The sequence below is a fragment of the Rhopilema esculentum genome, chromosome 5 (genome assembly GCF_057945365.1).
Source record: "Rhopilema esculentum isolate cy_ngs chromosome 5, ASM5794536v1, whole genome shotgun sequence".
NCBI classification, from domain to species: Eukaryota; Metazoa; Cnidaria; class Scyphozoa; order Rhizostomeae; family Rhizostomatidae; genus Rhopilema; species Rhopilema esculentum.
The window spans coordinates 2,673,280-2,688,721 of NC_142819.1; the positions used below are offsets into that span (position 1 = coordinate 2,673,280).

Here is a 15,442-nt window from a genome sequence, read left to right on the forward strand (position 1 = left end):
TTTGAAAGATGTATTGAGTTACTATTATACTTACTTTTAAACTTTCTTTCATGACGTCATCATCATTTTATGACGTCATCTTCCTTTACAGGTAATTGAATAACACGTGAAAGTATGCCTAAAAATCTTTAGCTAGTTAGAAAAGTCATTCAAAATTGAAATTTCGTTGTATAGAAAATGATATGGAATCCATTCATCATTCATCACTGTCTCCTTTGCTGGAACTCCAGAAGAAAATGTAGTTCCACTCATCATCGTCTGCTTTAAGCTGATCACCTCACCATAATTTTTCCCATGGCCTAGTCCTCATTGGTTACGGAATTTTCTTCGATTTCATCACTAGAGCGCTGCAGATCTTGCAGCTTTGTAGCGGAGGGTGTGCGGGGCCCTGCAAAAAATGAAAATAATTTGTGTGAAAAGGATTTTGGAAAAAGGTTGGCTGACTCCAGTATTTTCTGCAGATATTCACAGCTTTTTTAACGTTGACGATCGAATATTTTTCTCATCAAGCCGTTAAGAAACGTTTTTCTCTGTATATCCTCTCAGTGCCATTTTTTTGTTTATTTATCAAATGCATGTTCAAAATTAGAATATATAAAGAAATTTTGCTCTGTTAAACCACGCTAATACCACCTGTAGACCAGATAATCCTTTCACTCAATTTCTCTCACTTTTGGTAATGTAACCAATAGTAAATGCGTGTGTCGACCAGTATGGATCTGGTTGTAGAGCTTCTGATTACCTGTTTTTCATTGCCTTGCGAATTCTTACTCTTATCTGCACAAGTGTTTCATCACATTTCTCTTTGTATGATTATTTTTGCACAAATTTGATCGTATTCGCGAGAATGTCTTTGCAGATTACCTATCTCATCGTAACTCCCTCGAGCAATTTTTCCTTTCCAGGACACTCCTAAAGCTTTTTAAAATGCTAGCTTTCCTTACAATAAACATTACCGGTGTTGTTTCGCAGCCAATAACTGCATGAATAGCCGGTAGATTTTTGGAACTATCTAAACCCAGGTAAGATACGACTTTCCAAAATTAACGTACTTCTCATTGTCAATCTTTAAGGAATATTTCCTTTAAAGCTTTTTACACAATAAGCAGAAAACTACATTAGTGTCCTTTCGACAACTAATAAATTTTTATCGATGAGGCAAGTATGGAATATCAAGTGGATGCCAGCCTCTTCATAGCTGCAATTAAGCAAGTATGTCGTGTCGTGGAATCTTTGATTATCTTGAAGGTTTGTTTTAAAGCTGGTAAAGCCTTTGGATTATCTTGATCTTTGTAATGCAGAAGACTGCCAAGCATCACTAACAGCAACAAAAACCTTGAAATGGAATATGAGATAGATTTGGTGCGGGTATAACACTTTATCTCTGCGATAACCCATTGCAAAACTCGGTTACCATTTGATAACTTGTCAAGAACATTTTGTATGATCTGGTGTGGTTCTTAATGTATCAAACTTACTTTGTAAAGCTAGTTCAAGGCTTTACCAGAGCCAAAAAGGAAAGCAGTTAATTTCAAAAGCACTCGTGTTTACCAATAAAGAAGAAACCTTCAAGATAATCAAAGATTCCACTCTGATTAAGTTCAAGACCGTTTACTTTTGCTCTGATGAAGCCCCGTATGCCGGGGCGATTTATTGGCCATTACTGATTTTTATGTATGTTTATTGTTGTATATTCTCTACATTAGGTATTATGTATGTAAATGAAAACTTTCTTAAAAAAATCAAGGATGGGAAAAATTGATTGCATTCTAATAATAGAGTTTAGTCATTGCTTTTCTCTATATTAAATGCAAAAGTACTTCTTTGTTGACATGGTACTTTTACAAAGATTAAAAAAAAGCGTAAATTACGCAAATTAATTTTACTCCTTGCCCTCTTTGTCTTCTGGCCTTATTCCCTGTTCCTATGCAGTTAAAATTAAGTAGCTATTATGGAGGTCTTGATACCTCAATTTGACTAATAGAGGTTCAGAAATTAGGAACTTTAGGACCTATGTTTTGAGTTAGGATTTTTATAAAAAAGAGTGTATGAAAATATGTGTAATATGGGTTTGTCGAGATTTATGGCGACTTAAACGATTCTTTTCTTACATGCTTTTTGAGATTTATTAAAGGGGAGACCGGTGGATAAAATATTTGGGGCTAATTTCCCCTCCATGAGCATTGTCACCGACTCGACACCACTCTGCAAACATAGAAAACAGCCATCTACAATAGTCAACTTGCGCTTGACAATAGTCACCATGACATAGTGGCTGATGTATGTTGCAATAACTCAGCAAAACTTTGTTAGGCTCTATCCCAGCTACCGGGGACTCCTTTCTTTAAAAGTAAATGACAGTAATTTCTAGAAAAATCGTTTTGCTCCAGATTTTTGGGGGGTCCAGTCCCCCCCATCCCCCTGGGATTTACGGCCCTGGCGTGATCTATAGGCGACAATATTTTACACTTGGGCGTAGTAAACTGCTAATTACTCCCTCAATTTAGTTATTATCCCTTCAATTTAGAATTTCAGCTGAAAAAGGGCAAAAAAGGCCAATAGGCCAAGAAACAAATTTTCCAGGCATCAGGTTGGATTTCCATTGGTGTATAACGTATTCTTTTTAGCGTAATTCAGGGCAAGACAAGACGTCGGGTAAGACGAGACAACCACACTTCACAATACTTTTGCTCCTGCTGCGAGTGCTTTAGGCCTTGATATCATGTTAGAGCATGTGTTCATTTTGTTGTCATGGTGCAGGGAAATTTTGCAGTGCGAGTCGGCCCAAGAGACAACAACGCGGAAAGTGAGCATTAGAAGTGATACTTGATTCCAAACTAGAATTTCAAAGCCACACCAGGCAGGCAATATCGAAAGCAAGAAGAGCCATTGGTATTATTTGATATCTATCAAAATACGTAGCCAGAAATGTACTTGATCAGATTAATAAACTTTATGTGAGGCCTCATTTAGATTATGAAGATATAATATATCATCGACACGATCCTGCAACGCAATCTCAATTTAAAGGGCTTTGAAAAAAGCAAACATTTAGTAAACTAAAGCTTTTCGTCTGACACTCTTCAGAGTTAAAACGTCAGAACATGGATCGAAAACTCTACGCTAAGAATTACATATACCCAGTTGTGGATCGAAATAGGCCAATCAAAAACACGAGCACATCACTGTATTTTACAAAAGCACTTTATATCCAAACTCAATATCCAGCAGCTCTAGCTGTGACTGGTGCATGGAGAGGTACAAGTAGGCAGAGACTTTACAACGAATTAGGTTGGGAAAGTCTACATGACAGGAGATGGTATCGACGCTTGTGTCACTTTTTTGTTGTGAAGAAACAGCACTCACCTCAATATCTGTTCACTGAGATTCCAAATGAACGCCAGCTAACATATAATCTTAGAAATCCATGCGTTTATGACCAAAATATTGGACGGACCAGTCGCTTTCCTAATACCTATTTCCAAAACACATTGATGGAATGAAATAAGCTTGACAATGAGGTTAAACATTCCGTATCCGTTGCTCAGTTTAAAAACAAATTGCTTTCTGCTATAAGACCAGTGGGAAATTCTATATATAACATTCATGACATCTTAGGTGTTTAACTAAACTACGTTTGCAATTTAGCGCACTAAACGAGCACAAATTCAGGCATAATTTTGATTGTTTAAGCCCTGTCTGCGTTTGTGGAACAGCAAAAAAAGATAATGAACATTTTCTCCTGCATTGCCCATTGTACGACATAATGCGTTGTGATCTCCTGGGTCAACTCTCGACATTTCACAAAACGATTCAAAATCCTTATGCACACTGCTTCTGTATGGATCTCCATTGTTGAATGTATTTGCTGACAGAATAATTATGGAAGCTACAATATCCTTTCTTAAAGAAACAAAACGATTTGACTGAATGCAGCTACCCAATATTTATTTTTTATAATTTTATTTTCTTTTTTTAGCTAAATAACTTGAATAACTTTTTTTGGTTTATTCCTTGCCCCTTTGTTGGCTTGAGTGACAAAATGGTTAAATATATTGTAAGTGCCATTTATAGGGGTAACTCGATGACCTTGTGTCTTTTCCCTCTATGAATGGCACCATATGAAGTTGCTGTTGCCTAGCCTTAATGTTTTAATTGCTTAAATAAATAAATAAATGTCTTTTCTGTCAGTTCACGTTGCGGGGCAAAATGCGACAGGTTGTTGACCATCTTTGGCCCTTTGTTGCTTAGGCCCATTTACATTTGTGGTGTTTTATTTAAGCATTTTCTCTCTTAGACCCCGTTTACACGAGACCTGGACCAGATTAGATCCACAAATATCCGGATACTTTTGGATCGGATCCCTGAAAGGCGACGCGTTTACACGGGATATCTCAAAAATTGCTTTAATCCCCAAGTCTTGGGAACTTGCAAAATTTTAAAAAGTCCCTAAAATATTTGAGAATCTCAGGAAGAATGTCAAAGATACTTGCAAAATCATAGATATTTTTAAATTCCAAAATAACATACAATATTTTTGGAGTGATTTCCCCCCTACCTACATATTGTCAAAGTAATGTAAAGCATGAAGGTACTCAGAAAATGAAACTCCTCTAGGAAGTGGAAATATTTCGGAATATTTGCTCAACCGTTTCTAGTAACATTTGTGTTCAAGGGTCCAAATGGAAAATACAGTTTCAACTGAAATCTCTATTATACCTCTTATTTTTCTAGTCAGTCACCTGTTTTAGTTCACCATTTGCAAACTTGGCATTTTAAATAAACCCAAAAATGCTTTTCACATTGTCTCATCTTGCCCCAACGGTTGGGTAAGATGAGACACCTGACATCACCTCATTTATCAAGTATTATTTTGTTAAACAAGTTTTGAAATTGTAGTTCATTCATATAAATCCAGTACTTGGGCCATAATTGACTGTTTTGAAGTATTTTTAATCTGATTTCTAGTATTGTTTTCGGTAAAATTCTTATTGTTGTATCCTTAGGTGTCTCATCTCGCCCCGAATTACGCTAATTGCGACTAAGCAGCGACAGAAAGTATAATTGTCAGTAATGATATGATGACAACATGAAATATTATACTCAAACTATGCTTCTTTCCTTCCATAGGTACAAGAGCCATGCAGTTGTTTCACTTGGCATTTCTACTAGTAACAATTTTCGTTACATTTGGTATCTTTGTGCTTAATTCCAAAACCAAAGATGCAAACGGTTTAAATCATGTCCAACCGCTTGTTAAAAGGATCCTTCCTGCAAGAAACCCGTGGGATGGTGTCCCTGAATTTTTGCTCTACTTGAGGCTAACATCTGGTTTACGATGGGAACAAGAGTATAGAAATAATTTGATTCGCACTATGAACCTTTTCTTTCCTTATGAGAGAGCCAAACTTTTAGTTGTGTTGGACAATGAGAAAGATGAAGACCATTTGCTTGGTGACAAAATAAAAAGAGAATGGCCTTATCCACGAGTATGCTACAGAGACCCAAGTGCCGTCGATGCTTACCGTGGGCGGGGCAAGGTCAGGATGTTTTGGGACATGATGTATCCCGATAAATGTACTAATGTCTCTCACGTAGGGTATGTTGACACTGATACATTTTTTAGCACCTTAGTAACACCACAGTTGCTATTTGAAAATGGAAAACCAATCATTATCGCAAAGATTGGCCAAGTTACATACCAATGTTGGGCAGAGACAACAGAGATTTTTCTTGGCAAAAAGGAAGTTATGCAGTGCATGTCAACTTTCCCTGTCATGATCAAAACAGAACATATGAAAGAAATGAGGGAGTTTCTTGCAACAAGCCATAACACAGATTTCGATTTAGTTTTCAAGAATTCCGCTGCAGGAAATGAAACACTTTGTATCTGTCAATTTAGCATAATGTGCAATTATATTTGGTACTACCACAGAGATGCCTATTCATGGCGTTTGCAGATGGTCCCAAATGGTGATTGGACAGGAGAAAATTTGTCTTCCAGTCAAGTGTCACCAGACTATTATCGATCTAATGTGCCACCAGAGATGCTGGTACCCATGCCAAGATCGTCAATCCACCTAAGGTACACAATAACAAATGGTAAAATTTATGACAAAAGGGAGCCTCCTAAAGAAAGCATAGAAAATTTCATCAAAGAGGGACTTTGCTATTCAGCTGGATTTGATGTATGTCCAGAAAACTGCAAAAGATGGCTAAGGAATAACACGCATTACAATCTTTTTTCCTTCGAAACTTATCAATGGCTTTGGGACAAAAGATGCAAGGAGCAACAAGATAAGCATTATAGAAACGTTAAGGAATTAGTGAACTACTACGCGTCTTCAAAAAAGGAAATATTTGGACTGGCCTCTATAGACAATTTGTGCACTTTAATATGAAAATTCATCCACCCTCCTTCATTTGGGAATTCGGACAATTAGTTCTAGCACTTCTGACAAAATGTTCCAGCAGAATTTGCATTTGTAAGAGATCAACGGGCGACTGATTGCTATGTTGAATACCGATGAACTGAATGCTGAACTGCTAGTATGAAAATGTATTTTTCTACCTGAATTGTTTACTCGTCTAATGGTTTGGCTAATGAAGTTGTTTTCATTGATAACGCAACACATTATTCAGCTGCAGAATAATTTTTCTGCAGAATTTGTGAACTTGCCCCTACAGACTTTAAACTCTGTTGTTTATTAAAATTATTTTAATAGAGTATCTAGATTGGTCAGGTATTTTAATAGAGTGTCTAGCTTGATCTAGATTGGACAAAAATCTTGAATAGTCTAATTAGACTATTTCAACTACCACAAATATATGGTATGCAACTTCAAATGCCACCCTTACCCCCCTTTTATTGTCAAATTTAGTTATCACCAATTTGAACTTTTACTTCAGCTGTAGAGGCCTACTACAATTTAACATAGATTTGTTTGAAAAGTAAGCACCCTAAAGCACGTCTTTAAGTATGGGTTTATTTTGCAAAAGATAGACATGGATTTAAAATTTGCTTTTTACTGCAAAAAAGTTCATCTACAAAAAAGAATTTTTGTTCATAGGCGTTTCCTATTGAATAAGAGCGTGGCCTTGTACATACAGCAGGACCAACAATTTTTGGCTAGCTTCGCCACTGCCAGCAGTCGCTTAAAAGACCGGTTGTAGAAGCGATGAATTTGTCAACGAAGCTACAAGTTTCTGAACGATCTTCAAAACTACAATCAATTAACTAAATATATATACAATATACACAATAAATATACATCATGTCCCTAATATAAACTAGATTGTGTTTCGTACAATATCAAGTCTTCAAATGGACTGAAATGTTCGAGAGGAGTATAATATTTTGGAAGTTAAATCATTCAAGAGGACTACTACTTTAAGTGGACTAAGATGTTGAGAGGGCAATAATGTTTTAAGACGACTCCAACATTTAAGAAGACTGCAATATTTTAGAAGACTAAAATATTATAGAAGACTAAAATAGTTAAGAGGATTCAAATATATAAGATGGCAACTACAGTATTCGCCGACCACGACTTTCAGAATGTTCTTTTTAAAAGGATTTCAAATAAACGATTTCATTTGTATGCGCCAGTAGTCGCTTTAAATCAAACGCCATAGAGACATGTTAGCTATTTGTGGCTGGTTAATTGTTTCATATTAATATATCTTTTCATGTTAATAATATATCTTGTTTAATATATCTTTTCACATTTAATGCCACATTCAATGTCATTTGGTGTTTTGTACACAGATATCTCTTTGAAGGAAACGCCCTCTCTGACATAAATCAGTAAACCACCTCCATGTTGATTTCGATCAAACCTGACGGGTTTTGAAAAGCTATCTAGTAAAAACTGACTGGTTGTAAAGGTTTCATCAATTTTGGTCTCTGCAATAGCTAATATATCAACATTATCAGCTACAAGGGGTTTTAGAAATTCAAATTTGTTTCTGATTGAGTTAATATTTTGGTAGGCAATGATAAGGCCTTTGTGGTTTTTCGCCCTGATAGCTTCCAAAGAACTGTCACCAGGGCTTCATTGACAGATGTATCGCTATCAGTAGCTTCGTTAGATTCTACATTAGTGCAATTGTTTTCATTGTTAATATTTTCAAAATGTTAGTTAGACGGGGAGGACGACTGCAGGGACGTAAATTGGCATATATTTTGGGAGGGGGGTGAAGGGCTCAAAATTTCCGACTGACAAACGTCAATTCTAATTTTGTATGAGGGCCTAAACTTTAATAGTTTTTACCAACAAAACCTTATAAATTGTCTCGTAAATAATTATTCAGCTGTATGATAAAGTTTCTAGATTTCGTAAATTTGGAAGATCGAGCATAAAGACTGTTAGTTTAATTAGTGCATCAAAACATACGTAGTCCAAAAATCAGCTGTAATTTTTTCTCCTTCTACGACTTGCCTATTGCCCCACAATCTCATCTAAATTTACGTTGTCCAAATTGTCTTTCTCGCAAGTAAGAATCATGAGGTCGTTTAGTCTTTCACAGGGGTGGCACCAAAAATTCAAAGTGGGGGGGGTCGAGTTGATAGAGCTATCAGATTAAAGAACCATCTTTCGAAAAACGCACTAAAACGCTTCACGATATTTTATGCCCATTATTTTATGGGGCACTCATTATGCTAGCGGTACTTTTGAAGGGCCGGCTAGAGGTTGGCGGAGGCCTTAGGGTTATCCGAAAGAAGTGGCTTCTCTGCGAGCGAAGCTAGCAGAAAATTGTCACGACCACGCTTTTTAGATTAGCTTAAAATACATTTCAGAATATTTCTTGCAGGTATTTTCTTGCAATCGTTTAAAACCTTTTTTCTTATTTTTAAAGCATGCTCTTATTACGTTTGATTAATTCCAGTCTAAAAATTGAATTCATTACTTTTTGAGGCCCCATAGACTTCGGCGTATTCCTTGGAAATTAAGCAACTAAAGGATTTGTCGGATTATTCTTTTCTTTATATCTTTTCCTTAACTCTTTTTTTGCTTGAGAATACATTTTTGCAAATAAGAGGGGGGCTTAAGCCCCCAGCTCTCCACCTGGCGCCGCCTATGTTCCATCGGTCGATCTCGAACGGAGAAGAAAGTTCTTGACAAGTCTTGGGAAATGTACTGCGCTTCTATAAGCATTACTTTTAAAAATTATCTAATAAATTTAACTTAGTATCCCGTTTTTAGAGTATTTCACATTTCAAGGCGTTGCTTTTGTTTAATTGTACATTTACATATTCCCGAGCTACCCGAGTTCTCGTTTTTCACACAAAGTCAGAAATAAAATCAGATTCATTTCCCCCTTACAATGATGTGCAGTCTTTTGTTCGATGTGTAAAACTTTTGGATTTTATGGACAATTGTTCATGGTATACAATGTTATAACTTGGTATTCTTATAAAGGAAACAGCGAGTGCATCGTCAAAAACATATACGGTCATGGGTCCTGAGTCCTGGTCCTGGGTCCTGGGTCCTGGGTCCTGGTCCTGGGTCCTGGGTCCTGGGTCCTGGGTCCTGGGTCCTGGGTCCTGGGTCCTGGGTCCTGGGTCCTGGGTCCTGGGTCCTGGGTCCTGGGTCCTGGTCCTGGTCCTGGTCCTGGTCCTCGGTCCTGGTCCTGGTCCTGGTCCTGGTCCTGGTCCTGGGTCCTGGTCCTGGTCCTGGTCCTGGTCCTGGTCCTGGTCCTGGTCCTGGTCCTGGTCCTGGTCCTGGTCCTGGTCCTGGTCCTGGTCCTGGTCCTGGGTCCTGGGTCCTGGTCCTGGGTCCTGCCTTAATTTCCTGGGTCCTTGTTTTCCGGTATGCCTGCTAGTAACTGAATTCGAACTCAAGCAGCCTATTATTGGGTACAATGTAATCGAAGAACTTATCAAAAGTTAACAACAAGTCCCAGATAAGACAAATTCGGACTAGCAAAAAGGATGCTTGGAAAAATACAGTGTGACCGCGGCCAAACCTTATCTCGTTGCTATCAGCAAGTTTCTTTCAGACGTCACAATCAGATTTAAATGCTTTTGTGAGTTTTATTGACAGCAAGTCAACACCTATGTATTCCACTGTTAAAACAGGCAAGAAAAGCATTATTGTTCCAAAGGTCAGTACAGTAAAGATTTCATGTCGCAGCAAAGTTGGATTAATTAGCCGACCAACACCTATGCTGTTTGAGCCCGATAACGAGTTAAGCTGCATGATAGTTTTTCAGTTATGGGTTTTCTGCAACCTGCTAGGTCAGTTACACCAGTTGAGTTGAAGTTCAAAGAACACAATGAAAGGGATAAAGACGGAAATCCAAAAGAACTCAAGTCTACAAAGAATGAGCAATACAGGACCAGTCAAAGACAACTAGAGGCTGATGAGAAGCTAGCAACGGACGTGATGCCAAAAAGAACTTTAGGAAATCATTTGAGTTAAGAGCAAATATGGAGTGTACAGCAGATGCTTTATGAAGAACGTGATGCCTTTTGCACAAGTAGCCAAGATGTAGGTTGCGCAGAGGGCCTCAAACATAAGATCATACTATCTGATACAACACCGGTGCAGAAACATTACATTGCTGGCCCGAGACCCTTGTACCCTGAACTCAAGAGATTCATCGAGGATCTCCTGAATCGCAAGTTCATCCAGAAATCAAAATCGCCATATAGTAGCTGTTGTGTGATTGTCCGAAAAAAAGATGGCTCAATGAGGCTCTGTATTGACTAGAGAGAACTAAATGATAAAACAACAGCAGACCGTCATCCAATACCCAGAATTCAGGACACGTTGGACAGTTTATCCGGAAACAAATGGTTCTCCACTATAGATCGAGGGAAAGCATATCATCAAGGCTTTATGGACCCAGAAAGTCACAATTTAACGGCTTTTGTGACACCCTGGGGTCTCTATGAATGGATAAGACTTCCAATTGGCCTCAAGAACGCTCCAGCAGAATTTCAACGTTATATGGAGAGCTGTTTAGGGGAATTTAGAGATGAATGTTGTGCACCATATCTTGATGACGTCATTGTATACTCAAAGTCATTCAACAAGCACATGGAGCATGTAAGAAAGGTTCTACGACGATTGAAAGAAAATGGTATCAATTTTAAAGCTAAAGAATGTGACATGTTTAAGAAAGAAGTTGTATATTTAGGGCGAATCGTGTCTGAAGATGGTTATCGCATAGATCCAGACAGCACAAAAGCAATTCTCAAGTTACGTGACTACACACCAAAGACTATTGGTGAAGTTCGTCATTTGACAGGTCTACTGGGATACTACCGTCGATATATAGAAAACTTTTCCAGAGTAGCAAAACCCATTTATGACTTACTCAAGGTTGAACAGCCATGCACTTTTAAAGTAAAGAAAAAAGACACACGTGGGAAAGGAGGTCAAGCATCATCGCGTGCGCCGGCTAGAGCCGCATCAAAAAACTCTAAATTATCGTATAAGCTGTTTTACCAACCCTCCGTACATTACCAACCCTCCGTATATTACCAGCCGTATATTATGGCCTATCCAGATTTCAGCATCCCATTTGTACTTCATTCAGACACATCACAAGAGGGACTTGGTGCAGTCTTGTACCAAAAACAGCAGGGGAAAATGAGAGTGATAGGCTATGCCTCTCGTACGTTATCTCCAGCGGAAAGAAAGTACTATCTACATTCCGGGAAACTGGAGTTCCTAGCATTAAAGTGTGCTGTAACAGAACAGTTCCGCGACTACTTGTTTTCCGCTCCAAAATTCACAATATATACTGATAACAACCCTCTAACATATGTTATGAGTACAGCAAAGTTAAATTCTATGATAGCTTCATTAGCAGATTTTGAATTCACCATCAAGTACCGACCGGGTAAAGCGAATGTTGATGCAGACTACCTTTCAAGAATGCCAACAAACATTGAGAAGTTCATGGAAGAATGCACACAAGAAACATCACAGATGGATTTTGCAGCAACTCTCAGTGCAGTGACCATCAGGCATCACGGTAATGTGAATTGGATCCATGCAGTTTCACTTAACCAAAATACTACCCAACTATTAGATGCAAACAAAATGGAAAAACACAGTCCCCTGCCTCTGCAGAACATCTTACAAGCGCAGAAGGAGGACCCTGATGTTGCCCGTGTCTTAGCTAACATCCAGTTAGACCTTCGTTTCAAGATCGACATGGTGAATCAAGTGAGGTAAAATCACTGATGCATGAATGGAACAAGCTGATACTGGGAAAAGACAGAGCCTTGCACCGAAAGACAGCCAATAGGTTGCAGTTGGTTTTGCCAAAAAGATACCATTCTCTGGTACTCTGCCATCTTCATGATGAGATGGGACATTTTGGTGCTGAAAGGGTGACAGAGCTAGCGCGAGATCGTTTCTATTGGCCGCACATGCCGAGAGACATCGAACATTACGTAACCAAAGTTTGTAGATGCTTACAACGGAAAAAGCCATCACTACCACCACGTGCCCCTGCTCAAAGCATAGTCACAACTCAACCGTTTGAGCTCATATAAATTGTCTTTGTACTTAGAAAGAAGTACAGGGGGTATGAATACCTTTTAGTTGTGGTGGATCATTTTACCCGTTATGCCCAAGCTTAACCTACCACGAACAAATCTGCGAAAACTGCTGCTGATAAAATTTTCAATGAATTTATACTCCGATTTGGTTTCCCTCAACAAATCCACCACGATCAAGGTCGAGAGTTTGAAAATGATCTGTTCCACCATTTGGAACAGTTGAAAGGAATTGCTCGTTCAAGAACCACACCCTACCATCCAATGTGTAATGCGCAATGTGAAAGATTCAACCAAACTCTCTTAGCCATGTTGAGATCAATGAGCGAACAAAAGAAAGCACGCTAGAAGGATCATGTGAATAAAATAACATTCGCATACAATTGCACACGTCACGATAGTACAGGTTTCTCACCCTTTGAGCTTTTATTTGGTAGAAAGCCACGATTACCTATTGACATTATTTTCGGAAATACTAAAGTAACAGCAGTGAAAGGATATCCAGAATACCTTAAGCAATGGAAGAATGCGATGACAGATGCTTACCGTATTGCTGCAGAGAAAACTGGACAGTGTGCAGCACATGGCCGGGAGGAATATAACAAAAAAGCAAGAAGCTCTGACCTAAAGCCTGGGGACCGAGTACTTGTAAAAAACGTAATAGAACGAGGAGGCCCTGGAAAGTTGCGTTCATTTTGGGAGGAAAAGATTTATATCGCTCTAAACAGAAAAGGCCCCAATGCTGCTGTTTATGAGGTGCGTCTAGAAAATCAAGATGGAAGGACAAGGGTTCTGCATAGAAATCTTTTAATGCCTTGCCCCTTCCTTCCCCATGTAGGAACCCCAAAGGAAACAAGGAAAGGTCACACAAAAAGAAAAGCAAATAATACTGCAGAGATCGAACACGTGCCATCTAAAAGCCCAGAATCATCATTCCCCGAGGTCAACATCCCAGACGATGACGAGGAACAATTTCCAACATTTTCACCAAATCAGTTGGAACAAGCGAGCCATCATTTAGAGGAACCATTAAATAGAGAGCTGGTAGGGAACAATGAAGGTGATACATCACAGCTCCAGGACGGGGACAGCCACAGGGATGTGGGACAGGGGCCCACCACCACGGCTGAAAGTAATCAGGGCAGACCAGGGAAAGTACCAGAGAGTGAAGTGCGGTTACCTGATCAATCAGTTACTGCGAGTCCACCCCCTGACCGAGAACGCCCAAGAAGAGTTAGAAACCCGCCAACAAAATTGTCGTATTATGGGTTAGGAACACCAGTGGACAATCAAGCAGGAATCTTCTCAATATATCCACTTGCATTAACACCGCAGACTAACTTTGTACCGTTTATGCATCCGTTATTTGTTGGACAGAGGCAACCGCTTGTACCACCACAAAGACAAAATATGTTTCGACCAGTCCAATGTTTCACACCATGCAGACCTATTGTTTACTATCAGTAAGACTTATACTGTGTTTACTATCGGTTATGATATCAAATTAAAAGTAACTAGCAATTAAAAAAACATCCGAACTATGCAAATAAGAGGGCCTTTATGCCTAATATGATTTTTCAAAATCACTACTACTGTTCAAACACAGTGCAAGATAAGTTTCGCTGCGCAGCAAAAAAGTTCATATCCAGTCGAACGATGATACATTGATAATCAAGACTCAATTAGGATTCAGCTCAAAGGACATTGATTATGTAATTCAGGGCTCATTGAGACGTCGAATTGTCCTAGTGATCACTACTTTCTGTCAGAGCATCAGAGATTGAACGTTGAACGTTGTTATCAATGTGTCTCCCCAAGAACTTTGCATCTCGGAGACTGAAATGTCCAGAAGACATTCATTTTGTGGGGGGGGAGTGTGAGGACCTCTCCGAAGACCCCCTTTTAACCATATTACAAGAACTGACTTACCCCGGTGAAGAGGACTTTTAGTTAGTTAGAGAGAGGGACTGTTCGAATCACGTTGAGGAGTTGTAAAGAGTATTTGGTTTTTATAAAGGTTTGCGTTGGAAAACTATGTCGTGTTTTGTGTGTTTATTACTTGAAGCTAATTGATTTGCACTCGAACCGGGCCACACTAGAAACAAGCTAGCGCCGACCCTGTAGTTATACACTACTGGTTAAATCTCTGATTTAAGCATAAGGGAGTTGTCTCTTTTAACGGTGGATACAGGGGTGGAAGAATTTTGGAGACAAATGGAAAAGCTTTCTTACTCCCATTTACTAAACCCAATAACATTTGAAACCCCATTTCAAAATAATTTTTAAATTTAATACCCATATAATTTCTACTCTAGTCACACATCCATGCCTTTCTTTTTCATTATAACAGAATCTTGTATTAGCTCAGGCACCGCGGAGCAGGGGGGGCTGGGGGGCTTTAGCCCCCCACTTTTTGCAAAAAATGCCAAATATTTAGTACTAAACTACCAGTAAAGCCTTTTTTATAAGGTTTCAGCCCCCCGCCCAACTTTTTTAGACCCCCGCTTTTCTCAACGCTCCGCGGTGCCTGCAGCTAAATTGCAATTCTATGTCAGACTACTTACAAACATTGTCCATATATTGAAGCAAGCTCTTTGATATGAAAACAGCTCACTGCAGCTAACTTTGCTTTCAGTTTGGCTTTAAAGGCATGGCGATGATCCATGTTTTTCTTTAAAGTGCACCAAGTCAATTTCTAAGTTTGCTATCAGTCTCTTTTAGAAAAATTGTGCTGTTATTTATCGTTGCACAGCAAAAATCAGATTTATAAATTATGCATTGGTGGAGATGTACTTAAAATATTTTATGCCCTATCAGGAAAAACAGGGCCCGCGCCACCGGGGGACCGGGGTGGCCATGGTCCCCACTTTTTGGCGAAGTAAGTAGATTTAAAGCTGCAGTAAAAGGGCTAAGAAGTCTTGGCCC

At 38.9% G+C, this 15,442-nt stretch overlaps 1 protein-coding gene across 1 annotated transcript; it reads left to right on the forward strand.

Moving 5' to 3' along the window:
- Positions 1 to 2,666: 2,666 nt before the first annotated feature.
- Positions 2,667 to 8,508, forward strand: LOC148960205 (uncharacterized). Its single transcript, XM_089116219.1, has 2 exons — positions 2,667 to 2,892; positions 5,131 to 8,508. The coding sequence occupies exon 2, from the start codon at positions 5,142 to 5,144 to the stop codon at positions 6,399 to 6,401; it is 1,260 nt and encodes a 419-aa protein (XP_088972345.1). The 5' UTR covers positions 2,667 to 2,892; positions 5,131 to 5,141; the 3' UTR covers positions 6,402 to 8,508.
- Positions 8,509 to 15,442: the final 6,934 nt, after the last annotated feature.